This window comes from Rhinolophus sinicus, chromosome 8 (assembly GCF_057876585.1).
Source record: "Rhinolophus sinicus isolate RSI-liver-muscle chromosome 8, RSI-T2T, whole genome shotgun sequence".
NCBI lineage: Eukaryota > Metazoa > Chordata > Mammalia > Chiroptera > Rhinolophidae > Rhinolophus > Rhinolophus sinicus.
Window position 1 is genome coordinate 22,802,536 of NC_142508.1, and position 18,062 is coordinate 22,820,597.

General features: G+C 36.2%; 1 protein-coding gene across 2 annotated transcripts in view; it reads right to left on the reverse strand.

Annotated features, from left to right (window-relative positions):
• CPED1 (cadherin like and PC-esterase domain containing 1) overlaps positions 1–18,062 on the reverse strand; it is a 250,121-nt gene that overhangs the window by 179,681 nt on the left and 52,378 nt on the right. For both annotated transcript variants that reach the window (XM_019750063.3, XM_019750062.3), the window contains 2 exons: positions 14,705–14,811; positions 8,895–8,970 (listed from right to left, as the gene is read on the reverse strand). In XM_019750063.3, the coding sequence (XP_019605622.3) occupies positions 8,895–8,970; positions 14,705–14,811 (183 nt within the window). The remainder of the gene's footprint in view (positions 1–8,894; positions 8,971–14,704; positions 14,812–18,062) is intronic.

The window sequence follows — 18,062 nt, forward strand, 5'->3', positions numbered from 1 at the left end:
CCAATCAGTAAGTATTTATCAAACACCTATAACAGGTCATCTGTTGTTTTGGTCTGTCCAACATCTCTTTCTTCTCTTGGATATCATTCTTTCCTCTCCATATGGCTCTGGTGGAACTGCCAGTCACATTTTCTTGCTTCATCCACCCACCCCTCACTGTTACAGGCTGAGTTGTGGCCCCTCAAAATCCATACGTTGAAGTGCTAACCACCCAATAACTCAGAATGTGATTGTATTTGGAGAAAAGGCCTTAAAGAGCTGATTAAGTTGAGGTCATTCAGGTTTCAACTGGGATTAAAATGAGGTCATTTGGTTAAAGGCAGGAAGAGGAGAGGGCATCGGAGTGTGCCCTTGAAAGGACGGTGAAAGGAGGAGCTCGGCTGGAACAGAGAATTAGGTTGGGGGAATAGTGGGTGAGCATGGAGAAGTGTAGACTGCCTCAGCCTGTGGGGGGTCTTGAATACCACCCTGAGGAGTTTGGCGGAGTGAAGTAGTTAGGAAAGTAGGCTCTCACACTGCCTATGTGCAGATACCACTTGTTAGGCATGATTCTGGAAAGTTCACCTAACTTGGCTATACCCAAGTAAAATAAGAATAATATTGGTATCTCCTTTCTGGAGATATTGGGAGTATTAAATGAATTAATATATGTATGTATACATGTAAATATATATTTTAAAAACATATTAATATATATTTTACATAGATATTGTATAAATCAGCAAGATATATGATAGTACATATTTTTATTTTAACTCAACAATATGGTGTGAATATTTTTCAATGCTAATAAATTTATTAATTTTTAATAAATTTTTAATTCATCAGCTTTCCACTGATAAATATGTCATCATTTTTTTCACACTTGAATTGCATATACTTTAGTATGTAAAGAGTGTAAATAGGGAAGGTATGGAGAATTGTGTAATTTCACTAAGTTTACGTATTTTTCTTTCTTTTTATCTACATTTTCTATTGTTCCCACAATGAATGTATATTACTATTTCCACAATGAATGTATAATAAAGGCAAAATTGAAAGGAAAAGTAGAAGGAATTTTAAAAATACATGTTTGATCATTTTTAAAATTTGATTTCTATTTTCATTAACTTCCTTCTCAGGAGTGGCCAAAAACCTAACAGGATACAGGGAGGAAAGAGAACAACATTTCTGCTAACTTTCATGCTGGATAGATAGAAAGAAACACAAAAGTATTTCCCATCCCCACTGACTGCTCTTTACTCTGTCTATTCTAGAGCTCGTTATCTAGAAGAGTGATTCCCAGACTAAGTTCTCTGGAGCTGCTTCTAGCGGGTTGCTCAGGGTCTGGAAGTTGCCTTCACAGGCTACCAGGAGGAAAAAAGAAAGGGCTAAGGAGAGAATGAAGAGGGAAGGATCATACCCGTTATTGATCAAAACAATTTCATTTCTTCATTAAATAGGGCTTCTGAGATTTTTTTAGGGTTTAGAGTTTATAAAAGAAAAATAATCCACCTGGCATCCACTGTAATCTAGATCAATTCTCTTTCTTTCTGAGTTAGGTTTTCTGGTTATATCTCAGACATTCTCGCTTTCTTTCCCAGGATCCATGGGAAAAAAAGGCTAAAGCACAATAGTCAGCAAGAAGTATTGGATTTATTTCCTCTGCCCTAAATGCACAACCATTAAGATGAAGAAAGCTGCCTAGAGAGTTAATCTATAGGAAGCACTGAAAGATCACTGGGTAAGTAACGTGAGAAAATTCGCACCGTCGCCTTCCTACTCCATCCTTCTGGCAGTCGGCACTTAGCCTCTCCTCTAAAGAAGTGGTGAACACATTTTTAAAGCATTTGGGGTTGAAACGGTATAAAACATGAAACTGCTAAAGGGAAGTACACCCCATATCCAGCCTGCATGAATGAGGATGAACCAACCATGTGAGAAACTGTGAAGTCTATGCTTTTAGACAGCAATAAAGTGATCAGTAACTACCTAGAAGATGTTACTGCATCATGTAATTTATGGGTACCTGTCTGCCTTCTGTGTTCTCTAGTTCTTTCTTAGATGCAAATACCTTATTACTCAAAATTGGTAATTATACCTTAGAGGAATCAGCCAGTATTTTCAATTTCTCTTGCTTCTGTTCTCTGCCCTATAGCACCAACTCTGTATTGAGCTTGTAATGGGTAAATGGATAAATCATTCAAGCATTGCCAAGACATTCTGCTGATGGGCAGGGCTCCCCTTCCAGAACTCTAACCCCCTCCATTAGCATCCTCTCAAGTCTTTCATTCAAAAATATTACAGTGACTATTATATACCAGGAATGATAACCACACACTAAACTTGAGAAGTGAAAACTAAGGTTCTGCCCTCAGGAAATCTCAGTCCTTGTGGGGAGACAAACACATACAAATACTACTAAGATACAATGTGGTTTGGCTATAGTGGAGGCTTTCACAGGTACAATAGTAGCGCAGAGGAAAGAAAGTGTACATTTTGCTCAGCAAACTGGATAGACTTCACTTGGAAGACACTCTTGAGTAATAATAGTTTCAATTTTCAATATTAAACACATACATCAGTGTTCCTAGTAATCACCTCTGGGTGGTGGGTTCAGGATATTTCTTTTCTTCTTCATATTTTCTTCATTTTTAAAACAATATGCTCAATTTGGAAGGAATGTGTCCTTGGCCCACCACCCGACTTTTCTGAGGCTTACAGGTGAAGGACAGCTTAAATTCCATGTCCTGGTGTCGATCTTGTCTAGCGCAACGGATGGCTAAAACTGTTGGGACACATTCTTTGACAAACCACACCAAAGCCATCTGCACACTCTGCTGGGTTTTTCCTGTGAAATACAGTCTAACCATGGAGGGGAGGGTCTTCTTTACCTACACTGAATTGAACAGAGCATTAAGAACTACAATTTATTTCTATCAGCGTTAGATTACTTGGAAATTCCTCCCATATTCCTCTATATTGTGAGTGCTAGAAGTACTTCTTAATTTTTTTAATGTGTTTTCCTAAGTATTTTAGAGGCAAATTAGAAAAGGTTGCTTCAGATGCCACTGGTAAGTTGTATTGGTGGTGGTGGTTGAGCTGACAATTGCAGGAGTAGTGTGACTCCATCTTACAAGTGAGGAAAATCCTAGGGAAAAAGAACAGCAAACTGTGTGATTTTCTCCAGTGTTTGTTGTGTGAAGCAAAGAAATCAGATTGTAGGTTTTTTGTTTGTTTGTTTGTTTAATGGGTAGTATGGAAGAAAAATATGAATGTTGTAGGTGCCTGAAGGGAAATATTTCAAGTGGCAGACTCAGTGGTCCAGGCTTGGTAGGAAAAAAAAAAGTTATGACCCAAAATGGCTGATGGACTTGGAGAAAGTCGCAGAATTAAGAGTATCAGAAGAGTCACCTGAGGTTCCAGTCTCAGGGGCATCAAAGAAGTGAAAAAGCCAGAAAGAGTGTGATTATAAAGTAGTGAATTAGTTGAAGCTTTCAAAGGTAGAGTATTTCTCCACATGCAAGTTCCTGAGCAAGGCTGCGGAAGAAGGCTGAAGCTGATGGGAAACTAAAGTCACGGATTGGATGAGATCAAGGAGCTGTGAGGGGAGCATGATGAAAGGGTCATCGTTTTGACAAGAATGACGTCAGATGTGAAGTAGAGAGGAAGACGTTAACCCAGGTGACAATTTTCTTATTAACTCGTATGTTGAGTTATCAGAATGTTGCTAGAGGATAAGAAGGAGCAGTGAAGAGATACTGACAACCCCTCACAGCTCCAGAGATTAAGGTTTTCATGGAAAACCCAGCTGCACTGTCCTCAGGGGTTAGCAAAATTACTTTTTTGTGAGGAAAATGGAAGCTGGAGTTACCGAGGGTTTAGGGACATGTGAAGATGTGCTAAGGGGACGGAGCAGAGAGAAGGATGGGATAAGGAGGTAGGATTGAAGCCTTACAGGTTACAGAATACAGAAAACCTTTACACGGATGAGAAACATGAGGGAGATTTCTTTAAGTTTCCAACTTTGCAACTTTGCTAAGCTACATCTGGGTGATAGCACGTGGCCTTGTACTTTCCCGTCTTCAACTCCTTTTCTCAGAGACCAAAATAGCTTATGGTAAAGAGTCTATAAATTTGACGACAGGCCAAATACTGAAAATGTGCAGGTTATCTAGCCTCTCGAGCTTCTAAATTTATTATTCATTTGTCATGTCACATACCAGGCCCCTGAACGTTTGGGTGTGTGACTTCTGTTCCAGATAAAATTTATCCCTGGATCAAATTCAAGCATCAGAGAGCTAGTTACCCGAGGCTCACTGTTCAGTCCCTAGACAGACTGTGAGCAAGCCTAATAAACCTGTGTGATTTATGAAGGGGATGGGGGAAAGATCACTCCGGCTACAGTCTCCATAATGGACTGTATTTTTCAGAGACAAGAATGGAAGTGGGAAGGCTATGAGAGAATGCCGACTTGGAATAGGCTGGTCGTGGTAGAGACAGAGACAAGCAGATGGATATGGTCAGCTTTGGGAGTGGATGGCTTGCTGGTGAACTGAAGGAGAAGTTGAATGCACTTCCAGATATCCTACCAGTTAGAAATGTATTGGGTTTGCAAGCTTCTTTTATAAAATGCAAATACATGTAAGAGGCTTACGACAGAGGTGAGAGTGTAATTTAGTCTGCATTAGTTGCATCAGCTTACTTCCTGCTATCACCCAGCTGAAGTCAGTCATACTAAAGACATGATTTTTGCTTGGGGAAAGCATTTTTTTTTTTTTTTTTTTTTTTTTTTTGTATAAAGAACATAATGGTGTGAGGGACAGGGGTGGCAGTCTTTGGAAGATAGAGGCGTGAAAAAGCACCAGGAGACACAGAGATGGGTGGCAGCATTGGAGAGCACAGAGAACAAACAAACTTTGGCCTTCTGACAAAGTACGCCTGTCTCGTAGAGATAAGTCCCCAATCTTCTCTAATACTGAGAATGTCCCGTTTCTTGTAATCTTATTGAAGGGAAGCACTCCTCCAAGTAGAGCAGAGGGGAGGGGGAAAAATGAAAGCAATAAGAACCTTCAAATGGTGTTAAGTGTCAACAATTTCCATGTTGCTTTGTTTAAATTCAAGCTAGGCCACCTGATTCTCTGACAACATTTCACTGCTATCCTATGATAAACAGGAATTTTTAGACCTGGAATATTAAAAACAATCATCAGTGCCATGTGAGAATACATAACTATGATTGATCAATACTTGCAAATAATTTCAATAGTTATTTTAAAGACATGTTTTATATTTGGTAGTAAATGTCTATAATTTTTTAAAATCCAGTCTTGTTTATATACAATCAAAGGTATTAAATTTTATTTATTGCTTTCCTTTTTCTTTATGTACTCACTTGTTACTTAAAAAATGATGATACAGATCTTGAAATGTTCTAAATGCTATGTTTGGGTACATTGCAAACTTCACGTGAAAGGCAGTGCTCAAAGCTAAGATACCACTGGAAAAAATGAGTAATGGCCAAAAATTTGGCTCATTTCTAACCTTGACTTCTTGGATAGTGAAGACGCATAAAAAAGAACAAAAACAACAACTCACCACCCAAATAAAACAGTTCTCTGATGTTCTGTTTTGTACTTATATTCCAAATATGGAAAAGACATCCCTTTTACCAAAAAGCCAAACTTAATAAAAAGCAACAAAAAACATTAGCTACAAATGTGGGCCAAAGAAAAATGATAAAACTTGTGTTTCTTAAAGCAAAGCATTCAATGGCAAGATAAAAATAAATCTTTGCGTTACCCCATAAAAATTCCATGGATGTCTGTCTTTCAGTGTGAGTCACTAGTCTCAAGGCAGGTACACTGTTTAGCTTTGGGATGGAACAGACTGTTAGTTTCATGCTGTCTTTAAGCTCTTCTCTACGTCTGATTCAAACTCTGTCCTCCCACTTGCAGGGTCCCAACCACGTTTACCAGCATGCTCATCCCGCCTTCCTTAGCATCCCTGTCTCTACCTACTGCTTAAGATAAGACCTAGGATAGCACGTTTGTATGGGAAAAAGGCACGGTGGAATCCTGCAGTCTCCTCATTATGGATCAAGGCCAAACATCATATTTCTATAGATAACTGAAGCACAACGAGACTTTAAAGCCTGGTCAGGATTCTACATTGCTTAAGCTTCAGAGCTACACCTTGTCAGGTGTTCTCTGAAACTGCTCAGACATACTTCTCCACGCATCTTTTACATTTCTGCACATTTTGCAAACAGAGGCACTGACAACCTTGGTTCTGAACTATCTTTTCAAAGACATTTATATAGCAGATAGCCTTGAAATACAGAGATGACATCTTACTCCAGAGCAGAAAGAAGGTTTTGTCCAGTATAATGAAAATAATGTCTCCCTCGGGGGCAAAAGGCAGACATGCTCACTGCCTGTCATAAAACAATCAAATTCCCTAAGGTCAGAGTTCCTCTCTTGAACCAAAAACCACAAGTATACGAGTGTCACCTACCCACTTCTCATGGCCCTGTGGGAACTGGGATTCAGTGAACCGGGACAAATGATGCTCGTCTGCCTACTGCGATTGCTGTAAATAATAGTGTCATTTGTCTCTGACCCAGGAGCACCCACAAAGCTGTGCAGGCTGACTTGGGAGCTTGGAAGTAGGAAGAAATCGCAGACCCTTCACAGTTGTTGACAGAAACATAAAGTTGTAGGGATATCAATCATATAAAGGAAAAATATTAAGTATCAAGAGGCCCGTTGCTTGATTTCTCAAATCTAGGATGATCTGGTTACCATGTTTTGAGTATTGTGTTTTAGGTATAATATATAATATTCTTTTTTCTTCAAATCAGTGTATACACACACACACACACACAATTATGGAATCTATTTTTAAAATTTAGTCTATGAAAAGGTCTCATTATCCTCACTTTATAGATTAAAAGAACAAAAACAAAACCCTGAAATTAAGTTACATAGCTAATAGGTGGCAGACCTAAAATCTCTGGTTTCAAAATTTGTGTTTTGCCTTCCTCCAAATAAAACACAGCTAAAAATGCCATGGGCCATTTTGGTTTTAAATAAATAGCTAAGTTATATAGTATTGTTTTAGTTTTACTATCTTACCTTTTTAATAGTACTATATATTTAGGTACTGACATGTTGCTACTAATCTGTATTCAATATTAAATATTTAGTATCCATAACAAATAAAATGTTTTTAACCTTGTGAATATTGAGTTTATGTTATATACTACATATTCATAGAAAAAGACTATAACAAAAGCTATTGTTTATAAAGTTTAAATTATAAAATGATGCTGGAGACATATTCTTTTAAAACTACACATCTAAGAAAACATTACAGGAAGAATAATTCCATTTAAAAGGTTATATATTACATAAAACTATCTTGTTAGTCACAGAGATAAATAGAAAATAATACACTAGACAGAGTGGAGAGTGGATTATATGTATTATATACAACTTGTAGATATTCTTAAGAATAAAAAATGTTTAAAGCAAAAGAAAACAGAAAAATATCTTCTTAATTATACGGAAGCAAATATAAAATATAAACTTATGTAATGGTTGTTTGGGGACTTTTTTTAAACTAATAATCCATTTCTGGCTATAAATGGGCATTCACTCCTATGATTCTATTCTGCTAACTCCAGTGCTAAAGAAATTTGATAATCTGGGTCAATCGGTTTGAAATGTAAATAGCAACAACAAAAAAACTTAAAGATGTAGGCACTCTTCAAAATGTAAACAATTTTTTTTCAAATTGCCTTAAGTGTATTTCTAGATAATTATTAGCAACATATTAATAGAAATAATTGCTTTAGATGCTTCTCATAAAAACATTACTCTTTTTTCATAAAATAAAAACTATCCGGTTGACATTTACAAAAACAAAACAAACTTAGAGATTATAGAGTCAGTTACAACTGTGATATAAAACAAAACTACAGAAACAAGTTTATACAGCTATTATTTATTTTAGATGAGTTACTTAAATTGAAAATTTAATTGCTGATTCATTTTTATTTTATTTTAATCCTTGGTAAATAACTGTAGAAGACTGTAATCTTTATAATGGGACATACCGATGTGGTTTAGGTTTGGTGTGGAAGCAGAAACCCCATGGAAAAGCTCATAAGTGAAGCTATCAGTTTTCTGATTCCACTCAGACACAAATTAATTTTAAAACATAATTAAATCTATGTAGATCTAAATTTTAATTATATAGTGAAATCATTTCTAGGGGCATAGTTGTTAAACATTAAATGGTTTTTAAACTAGAAATTTGAGGAACTCTTTCATGATGAGTTTTAAAGTAGAATATAATTTCATCTATGGAGACTCATAATATCTGATATTGCTTTCCACCCTAGGAACCTATGAGAAAATGAGATGGTAATTTTTATCCCAAATTTCTAATATTGTCAAAATATAGAATTTAGCCATTCCGTAACCTGTCTTAAACAGATAAACCGGGAAGATTTCAGAAAGAAGAAACACATTTGTTAGAATCAGAATCACTTAATCATGAAGAAATGATTTTTTAAAACTTTGAGTTTTATATAATTAAGAAGTACTACAATAATTGCTTTTTTGAAAAAAGCAGCAGTTATTTTAAAGACACATAGGAAGAAAGGAATATTCATCTAAAAAGTTAGAAGGCATAACTAAAAGGAAGAATATTAATGTTTTTCTTGTTTTCCTTATTATCAAGGTTATTCATTGGCAAAACCTTGTGGATTCTCACAGATTTGTGATAATGGAATTGGTAGACGATGGAGGTTAATATGTTGATCTGAGATCTCTTCTGTCAGTGGGTGTCTGCTACGGGAGACTACATATCTCACGTGTTTATGCATAAGGAAGCAAATGAAAGATTACCTGGAAATCTTCTAATTATTTGACATAATCCTTCCTTTCTGCAAAGCTGATGCTGTATTTCTGGTAATGTGTTTACCTGAAAGGAAAGGAAAAGATTCTAGTGGGTTAGGCAGTCATAAATTCTAGAACTAAGGAAAGGCAAAGACCCAGAGGATAACAAGGTGTGAGGTATTGTCTACACCACCCACACTCTGCCCTCAAATGCAAGTCAACTTTCAGATCCAGAATAATATAGTGATTTATTTGATAACATAAAATAAAAAACTTGCCCTTAGCAATTTTCAAAATTTTGAAAAACTTGTTGTATTTCAAAGCCATGATATTTGCTAGAAATAAAAGGAAATACTTCTGTCCTTACGGGAAATAGAGCAACACACATAACTTGACAGTTACAAATTTAGCTTTGGCAGAAAATAGTACTCAACATACCTCAAAGTCAACTAAATTCCAAAGTTCCAAATGCCCTTGTTGACTTGAATCAGACATTTAGAGGAAATTCTGTGCTAAACCTGTTTCGTAAGTTCGTTTCCCTTCATATTGAAAGAACATTACTGCTTCCAAAGATAAAGCCCCATCACCACAAAACTCTATTTTAACAAAAACTTGTTCTTAAAAAGCTTCATAAATATTATCATAAATTCAAACATCTATTTTAACTTATAAAGAAGAAAAAAGAAACAAGCTAATTCTCTCCTCCTCTGAATTTATAGATTGATTAACTAGCTATTATCAACAAAATCTCAAAAATAATGCCAAGTGTGGTAAAGCCTTGTGTAAACCAACAGAAAGAGATCAATGCCAATTAGCTTGAATATCAGATTCATTTTTGCACAACTATTTATTACTTTCAACTTAATTCACTCTAAATTAATAAAATATAATTTCTCTACCGTGTCCTGATGGCATGACTAGATAACAAGAACTCAGCTACAGTTGGAGAAAAGAGAGGGACCCGGAAACACTGGTTGTACCCCCCTCACATTGGCAACTTTGAGCACGTCACTTTGCTTTTCTCTCTCATGTAGAGCCTTTGGTCTCTAAGTTTCACTTCTGCTTTAAGATTTTATCAGTTCAATAATTCAGTCATAGTTGTAGTCACTCGAATTCGTATTGCACTGGGAATTGAGAAAATGCTCTAAGATTTCAGAGATGCCTATATTTCTCAAATTCAAAGTAAGAAGGATCAGAGACCATGTGCAGGTAAAGAAGAGGGTTTTCATAAAGTTCTCCACTCTGACTTCCAAAGACAGGCTGGCTGGAGAGAAGGGACAGAGCACTTGCAAAAGTATGGGGAACTCATAACAGAGGTTTGGGTTTTTTCTTAAGTTAACACACAAAGAATATTTCTACAATAGATGTGAAAAGCTTCAAAAGTCAGTAAACTTCAGCCATGTTTCCCCACATCAGGCAAATTCACTTGGGCATCTAGGGCCTATTGTCCTCCACAAACTGAAAGAAACAAAAGCATCCTGGTAACATGGAAAACGATAACTGAACTAACTGGCCAGGAGAATTTGTACAGATGCTGCAGAGACAGTGTATGGTAAGTTGCTGTGTCCTATCAGAGACGACTTTTAATTTCAGACCTTGGGTCAGAGGGATGAACTGACTCAGAGTCCACAAAGAACGTACTTCAGCAAACCAGAGCCAAGTCAAGGGAAGCAATGACTCCCTTTCCGCCTCCTGTTTTCCCACCCCACCCAGTGACCTCTTCCCCTGCTCTTTGCTCCAAAGCACATCTTTAGAATTCAGAGTTGCAGCAGATGACATAACCAGAGTGACCCATGACACCATAAATAGCATCTCCATTCTACTCTGGAACTGAGCAACAAACTAACCCGTTCACCTGAATAACTCAGCACAAAGAAATCAACACACTCAAGGACTGTGGGTGGTAAATCAACTACATCACACATATCTTACCTTTTCAATTGTTATACCTAATAATGATCTTCTATCTCCTAGTGCTTATTATTCTCATTTTTATGTGCATCATAAAATTTATAAGATTTGCATCATTATCAACTGGAACATCATGAAAGAACTTTTCATTTGGATTAGCTGATTTTTATATGATGAGCTTCTCCAGCTGAACATTGCAATAATTATTGTCTATCAGGCTTTATTTTGGGGGACAGATTGAGGCTCACAGCAAAACTGGGCAGAAGGGACAGAGATTTCCCAGATACCCCTGGCCCTACACGTGCACAACCTCCCCCACTATCAACATTCCCCACCAGAGGGTACATTTGTTACAATGGGTGAACCCACATTGACACCGTGTGTGTGTGTGTGTGTGTGTGTGTGTGTGTGTTATAGATTGCTGTTCTGTTTTTCTTGGCAGAAAACCTTTCATACATTTGAAAGGATTAGAATGCATATAAAAAGGGTAACAACATTTGAGCCTGGGATATTTCCGAGATCAAATTGGGAGAAAGAAAGTGTGCCTTACAAAGATTTCAATTCCAACGTACCTTCTACAATCCTAATCTGTGTTAACTGCATCTAAATTGTTTTTGTTACATACTGTCAGCAGTAAAAGCAAAAAAATCATTCTTATTTTGTGACACATTTTAATAAGAACCAATGGATAATACTAATTATAAACATTTAGAACATGTTTATAAATCAAAAAAGTAAAACTACGGTAACACCATTAACTCATTACGGAAAACACACATTGGAATTTGGACTGTTTATAGAGCACAAGAAAACACCCAGCAGAAAATTTTTTTGTTTTGTTACTCATGAACATTGGGAGTGACACAAACTTAACATTGTGTCTTATAGGACTGTACTTTTTCTTCATTAGATCTGTACAGGCATTCATATCTTTTACTTTATCAAAAAAGCTATTTAATATCACCCATAAGTAGTAAAAGGATTAATGCCAAAAAGAGAACCAGCTAATCAAAGAAAAGTGTTTTTATCCCCCATGTCTCTAACGTGCAATTACCATTCCATCAAATTCACCTCAAAACGTCCTTGTATGCTTTAAAATGAGAGCCAGTTCAGTAGTTCTCAGTGCTCCAAGTACTAAAACAGCGTCTGGGTTTTAGGGGCTGCTAATCCTACAAACATTTAGAGCTAGAAGTGAATCTCTCTGCTCTTGAAACGCTAGAGCCTGTCTGTTAGAGGTGAGCTATACCCCCAATTACTAAATTTCGTGCTACCTCTAAGAGTGGACCTCACTTCTCTTGCAGCATCTCATGGACCACTCCAGTTCTGAATTTATGTTACTCTCCTCCTGACGGCAGAGACTCCTGACCATTTATTTTCTATACCAGATCTTATGGTCATTTTCATTAAGCACTTAAATTCCAAAGCTCTGACATGATCAGTAATTTTCATTGAGCAGGTACTCTTGCTTTGTTCATTCTATACTCATTGATAACCCTACCACACCCCCAACAAATCTGAAGCAACTTCTGCTTTGAATATTCATATTTACATACAGAGGACATGGCTCGTGAAGCTTCAAAGTCTTCACGCTCTAAAGTGACAGTTCCTAACAGGTATCATTTAGAATTTGTTTATTCTTTAAGAATAGTCATTAGAAAAGACGGTAAATGCAGTGACTAAATATTTTAGAAAGGTTCTATGGTGATATGATTAAGAAAACAGAATTTGAAATCAGACTGTCTGGATTTGAATCCTGGTGGATTCATTTATTAGCTATGAGGACTTAGACAATTTTCTTAACCTCTCTGTGCTTTAGTTGTCACATATGTAAAGAATGGACATAAATATGTCAATACTGAGAATGGTACCTGGTACCAACTGGAGGCCTTGGCAAAGATAGGAGGTGGGGAGTAGAGAGCGGTTGGGCTCTTATCCTCCCAGCTCCCTCTCTGCAGGGCTAGACTTGGCAATGGCTGACTCCTTTCCACTGCCCTCTCTTTCTTGGCTCCAGCTTTCATTAAGTCCTGCTATGCCATTCCTTCTGCATTATCCTTCTTTGGTCTAGAGGTGGGTAAAAGCTTATGATGCTGCCAGTTTCTGGGGTTCCTAATATTGTTTGTTTCTCTTATCCTGCCAAACCTCTGTAAAAAGCTCTTTCATTGGTTCCTCTTCCGTTAAATTCTTTTGAGTATGGCACTTGTCTCCTGCTCAGATGTTGACTGATAGACACAGCAAATATTGTGGACTTTATCCTACAGTCAATGGGAAGCCATTCAAGATTTTTAGCACAGGAGTAACCAGGTTAGTTCAGCATTTTATATTTTTCACTCTGATCACTGTGGGCAGAGTGGATTTCAGGGGCAGAGTGTTTGCTTAAGAAAAAGCAGTGAGGAATATTCAGCAATAGTCTTGGTGAGACATGGTGATTGACAAGAATAAAGGTAGTAAGTATGGATATTTGAGAAATATTGAGTAGTACGTAAAATATTTGAGGAATATTTAAGAATTAAATTTGTTAGTATTGATTGACAGAATGCACATGACCAGGGAGAAGAAGGGCTCAAAAGTGAAGACCAGATTTCTATCTTAGATGGTGACAGAGTAATTGATAATGCTTATGACCAACGGAACAGAAGTTATGCATAGCTTCTGAATGCAAGAGCAGAAGTAAATTTACCAGGGAGAACAATGAGTTGGTTTTCTCTGTGTAGAGTTTGAGGTGTCTTTGTGACATAGAAATGGAGGTGATCTGCAGGCCTGACAGCCCGAAGCCTGGGAATGCAATTTGACCTTCACACATAGATATGGGAATCATCTACAAATCGTAGCTGCAACCCTGGAAGTGGTGTTGGGAACACAGGCATTTAAGAATGGGCAGAGAAAAGGTAGCTATTAAAAACAAAATAAAACAAACAAACAAAGAAACAAATAAAAACCACCCAGAGAAGGAATGGCCAAAGACGTACAAGAACCAAAATAATGTGCTCAGCCCAAAAGCCAAGGGAGTAAAGAGTAAGAAGGAAGAAGGCATTATTAGGACTGTCAGTTGCAGAAATATCAAGTGATCAGGGTGGCTAATTCAGTACTACAGTGTTTCCCCCAAAATAAGCCCCAGTTAAGATCGTCAGCCAGACGGACACATTTAGTGCGTTATGACGATGTTCCAGAAGAAGATGACATGACTGTATTTGAATAAATGTAGATTGTTGTACAGGAATAAAATAAGACAGCCCCTGAAAATATGCCCTAATGCATCTTTTAGAGCAAAAAATTAATATAAGACCTGGTCTTATTTTCGGGGAAACATGATACTTTGCTATTGAAAACTAGCTATTGGTGTTGACCCTTTTCTCACCAATTTTCTATAGGTATCAAAAATAGAACATATATAAAGTTCCAGCACACTGATTAGCACATTGCAGCATTTGATAATTTTTAGGTAACTTTTCTAAAAGCGTTTATAAATATTCACACAAAATAGTAAATATTGGATGTCCTTTTTAAAAGCTAATAGGAAATTGTACAAATTTTATTATAATTTGGGATACCAGTTTAAGTTTGAAAACAGTGATCTAGAGAATAAAAACGTTGCTTCTTTGGATGAACCTGTGGCCTGGGTAAGCAACATTCCATAGGCTATAAACTTCTAGGTCAAGTTTGGGGTCCTACAAGGTAAAACTGGGCCCTTACTGGTAGCAGCTGAACTTGAGGGGGATCCTATCAAACAACAAATAGTCACCATTTTATGGTAAATCATATAAGGCATGGCCATTGGAACTTTCTCCAAAGATGTAATGGATGTAATTTTTTAAGAATTTTTTTTTCTTTTGTAACATTATAGAACAAGAAGTCCTGATGATAATAACTATAGAGCTGATTGATGTATAGTTCTGAAAAATAATATTTACCTTTTGATGTAAACCTAACTGGCACATATCTTCCTTGGATATGCAGGGTTTTCCACCAGCTTTCCTAGGAGGCAGGCAAACGAGCAGATCCCAAGAGCCCAAATTACCTAATAGCAAAACAACATTGGAAAACAAACAATTTTATCAGATTTATTAAAAGACAGTATTTTCTCCTTCAGACTAAAGTATATAATTATTTCAGTACTAAAACACAAGCAACAATGATTGTGAATATATTTAAAAGTCAATTTTCAAAGTAACTAAAATTCAACTTTTCTAATTTAATAGACCTAATTTTTTTATATTTAGTATTGTATCCTAGGGAAAACTCAACAATCTGAAATAATATCATAAAATTCCTTTAAAAAAAGTAAAATTAGAATGTTTTAAGTCACTAATTTTATAAATTTATGAAGTCATTTGGAGATTGAGAGGAAAGAAGATTATAAAGCCTTTGAAGATGATTGCAAAATCAAATAATGATAAGAAGTCAAAACACTGACTATTTTGTTCTGGGCTTTGGCATCACCATTACTAGTCAAAGATCTTAAAAACAAATAAGCTTTTATAAGATTTCTTACAAAGAAGAAGTTGTGGTAGGCAGAAAATAAACTTCAATGAAAAATTTAAAAGACAGTATTTTGTCCAAAAGGAATTTGTAGTGTAGTCTTTGTAGAGACAGCACAGAGTTAATTCAAAATGCAGAGTATAACATGGACCAAAGCAAATGGTATTTCAATTATTTCACCAAAAACAAAGCTCTTTGCCAACAAATCCTAGTAACTTGCCAAAATAATCTCAAAAGATATACACAATGGAATACTACTCTGCCATAAGGAAAGATAAAATACTGCCATTTGCGACAACGTGAATGGATCTTGAGATTATTATGCTGAGCAAAATAAATCAGACAGAAAAAGTCAAGAACCATATGACTTCACTTATATGCAGGATATAGAACTGAAAGCAACAAAGGAACAAGACAAACAAAAAAACAAGACAGACACAGACAACAGTTTAGTGGTTACCAAAGGGTAAGGTTGCGGGATGGTTATAGAGGACAGTAAAGGGGGGTCAAATATATAGTGATGGAAGGAGAACTGACTCTGGGTGGTGAGCACACAATGTGACAGATTGATGATATATTACAGAATTGTACACCTGACACCTATGTAATTTTACTAACCATTGTCACCCCAATAAACTTTAATTAAAAAGAATCTCAGAAGAGTACTACTTTCTTGCATAATACTCGAGCATTTAAAAAGTAAATATTTGTGTGTATTTTCCCTTATTCTCTTTGATTTATTTATAAAAATTTTAATCAACAGGATTTGCATATAATTAGTGCTTTAAAAAGATTTGTGAATGAATGAATAACTAGCCCATAATAGGGTGGTAAACACGTTAGTTCAGAGAGGACACAGGTATAGGTATCTGAAAACTAACCAGAAAAGGCAATGTATAAAAGAATTGGTATTACTAGTGAAACTTCCCCCATTTTGGATGGAAATCCAGTTTAAAAACATAAGTAATTTCTTTACATATGGCATATTTTATTGAGCACTCATGAGGTAATGTTCTTTTGAGTAACTATTTATGCTAGACCTCACAAGTCATCTCCCATATTAGATAGTGGCTTCTAAAAAGTAGAAAATAACCAATGTCTCCAAATCCTGCCTTTTAAAAATTTCCCAGAAGCATTTCTCACTTGAAAGTATAATGCTTTCAAGGAAGGGCTTTACAGAAAGAAAAAAGAAAAAGGAAGTTTGAGAAGGAAGAGTGAATTGTAACAATTAGGAATGAAATTTCACTCTCCACTAATCTAGTCCTTTACAATTTGACAAACTCTATGCTGTCTGGGCTATTGGTTCCCCTGTTTGTAATTGTTCAGTTGCTAGAAACCTCTCCATCCAGACAATTAAGCTTAAGCTAATATCTGAGTTTTTGTCCTAGAGCTTCTGTGTTTGCTTATATCCCAAAATGCTGGAAGATAGCACACTAGATCAAAGGGACAAGAAGAAATGGTGCGGGCGATTTCGGGGTGGGAGAAGTCTCTCCATGTAATTGCCATCAGGCCTTAGGCTTAAAGGGTCTAGCCTGTTCCACAAACCCTCACTTTGAAGGAAACTACAAACAGATTCTGCTAGTCCAATCCAAATACTCTATGTTGATTCCAATACTTCATTTTAAATGTGCACCTGGTATTTTCAGCCAAAACCTTTTGATATGTTTTCAAAAGGGAAAACACAAAAGACTGTTTCATTCAATATTATTTCTAACCCAGGAAACACCACAACCCTGGAAGAAACCTCCTGTCATAATATATTCAGCTAAATATTTTAAGAAGATAAGGATATGCAAAGAGATGATTTCAAATCATGGACTGTATTGTTTGGGTGTTAAAAACAGTATATATTCCTCCAAGTCTGAGGCATGTGGCCCCTTTCACTACCCAAGGCACATGTGCAATTTCTGGATTTGACAGAAAAAAAAATATATATTTAAACCATAAATGTTTAAAACTGGAAGACACATTTAAATAATTCAAAACATTAAATCTATCAAGGAACTCCTATGAATAGAAAATTGTACTAGAAATATGAAAGTAAATAGCAATCTATCTGAGGGATCTAAACATTAAAAAGAATTTAGGATCACTTATAAAGCACCCCACAGTTTTACGACATTCGCAAGTGTTACCCCTCATCTCTCAAAAATATTTAATTAATATTTAAAAATCAAAGTTAATATTTCAAAAATACTCTATAGCACATAAATTTCCCTGTAAAATGAAGTAAAGTATTTTCAAATAATTTCTTTGTACTTCTTGTCTAATTTTTGCTACCATGGTCTGAAAAACGCTAATTGTTTCCACTCAAAATTCCTCTTGTTACCCTTCATTAAATTCTACCTCAAACTATTTTCTAGTTAAATATTTAGTAGACCTTATCATTTTCTTTTCATTTCTTTCTCCAACACTAGAAATTGACTGCCTCTCCTGATTCCCAGAGCCCTTTTTTTAAAAAAAAAAGAAAAAGCTTTTTTTCATGATTGGTACTGTTCTAACTTGATTTAAAAAAAACCTAAAGCCACACTGAAATGTAGAAATTGGGCAGAGAACAAAGTACATTGACTAGCTAAGTAAATCACATTCAGAAGTCAACCCTGGAGCATTTGGGGTACAAATTTGTGCCTCAGCAAAATTACAAGTCACTATATTTTGAGCTTTGGGCCATGCTGACCTAGCTGGAAGCACGAGGATGGATATACACATGTCCAGTGTCACCTCAGGCACCCAGGGAGAGTTGGGCCCATATATGGGGTACATTTGGCCAGCACAGCATTTGTTTTGTTT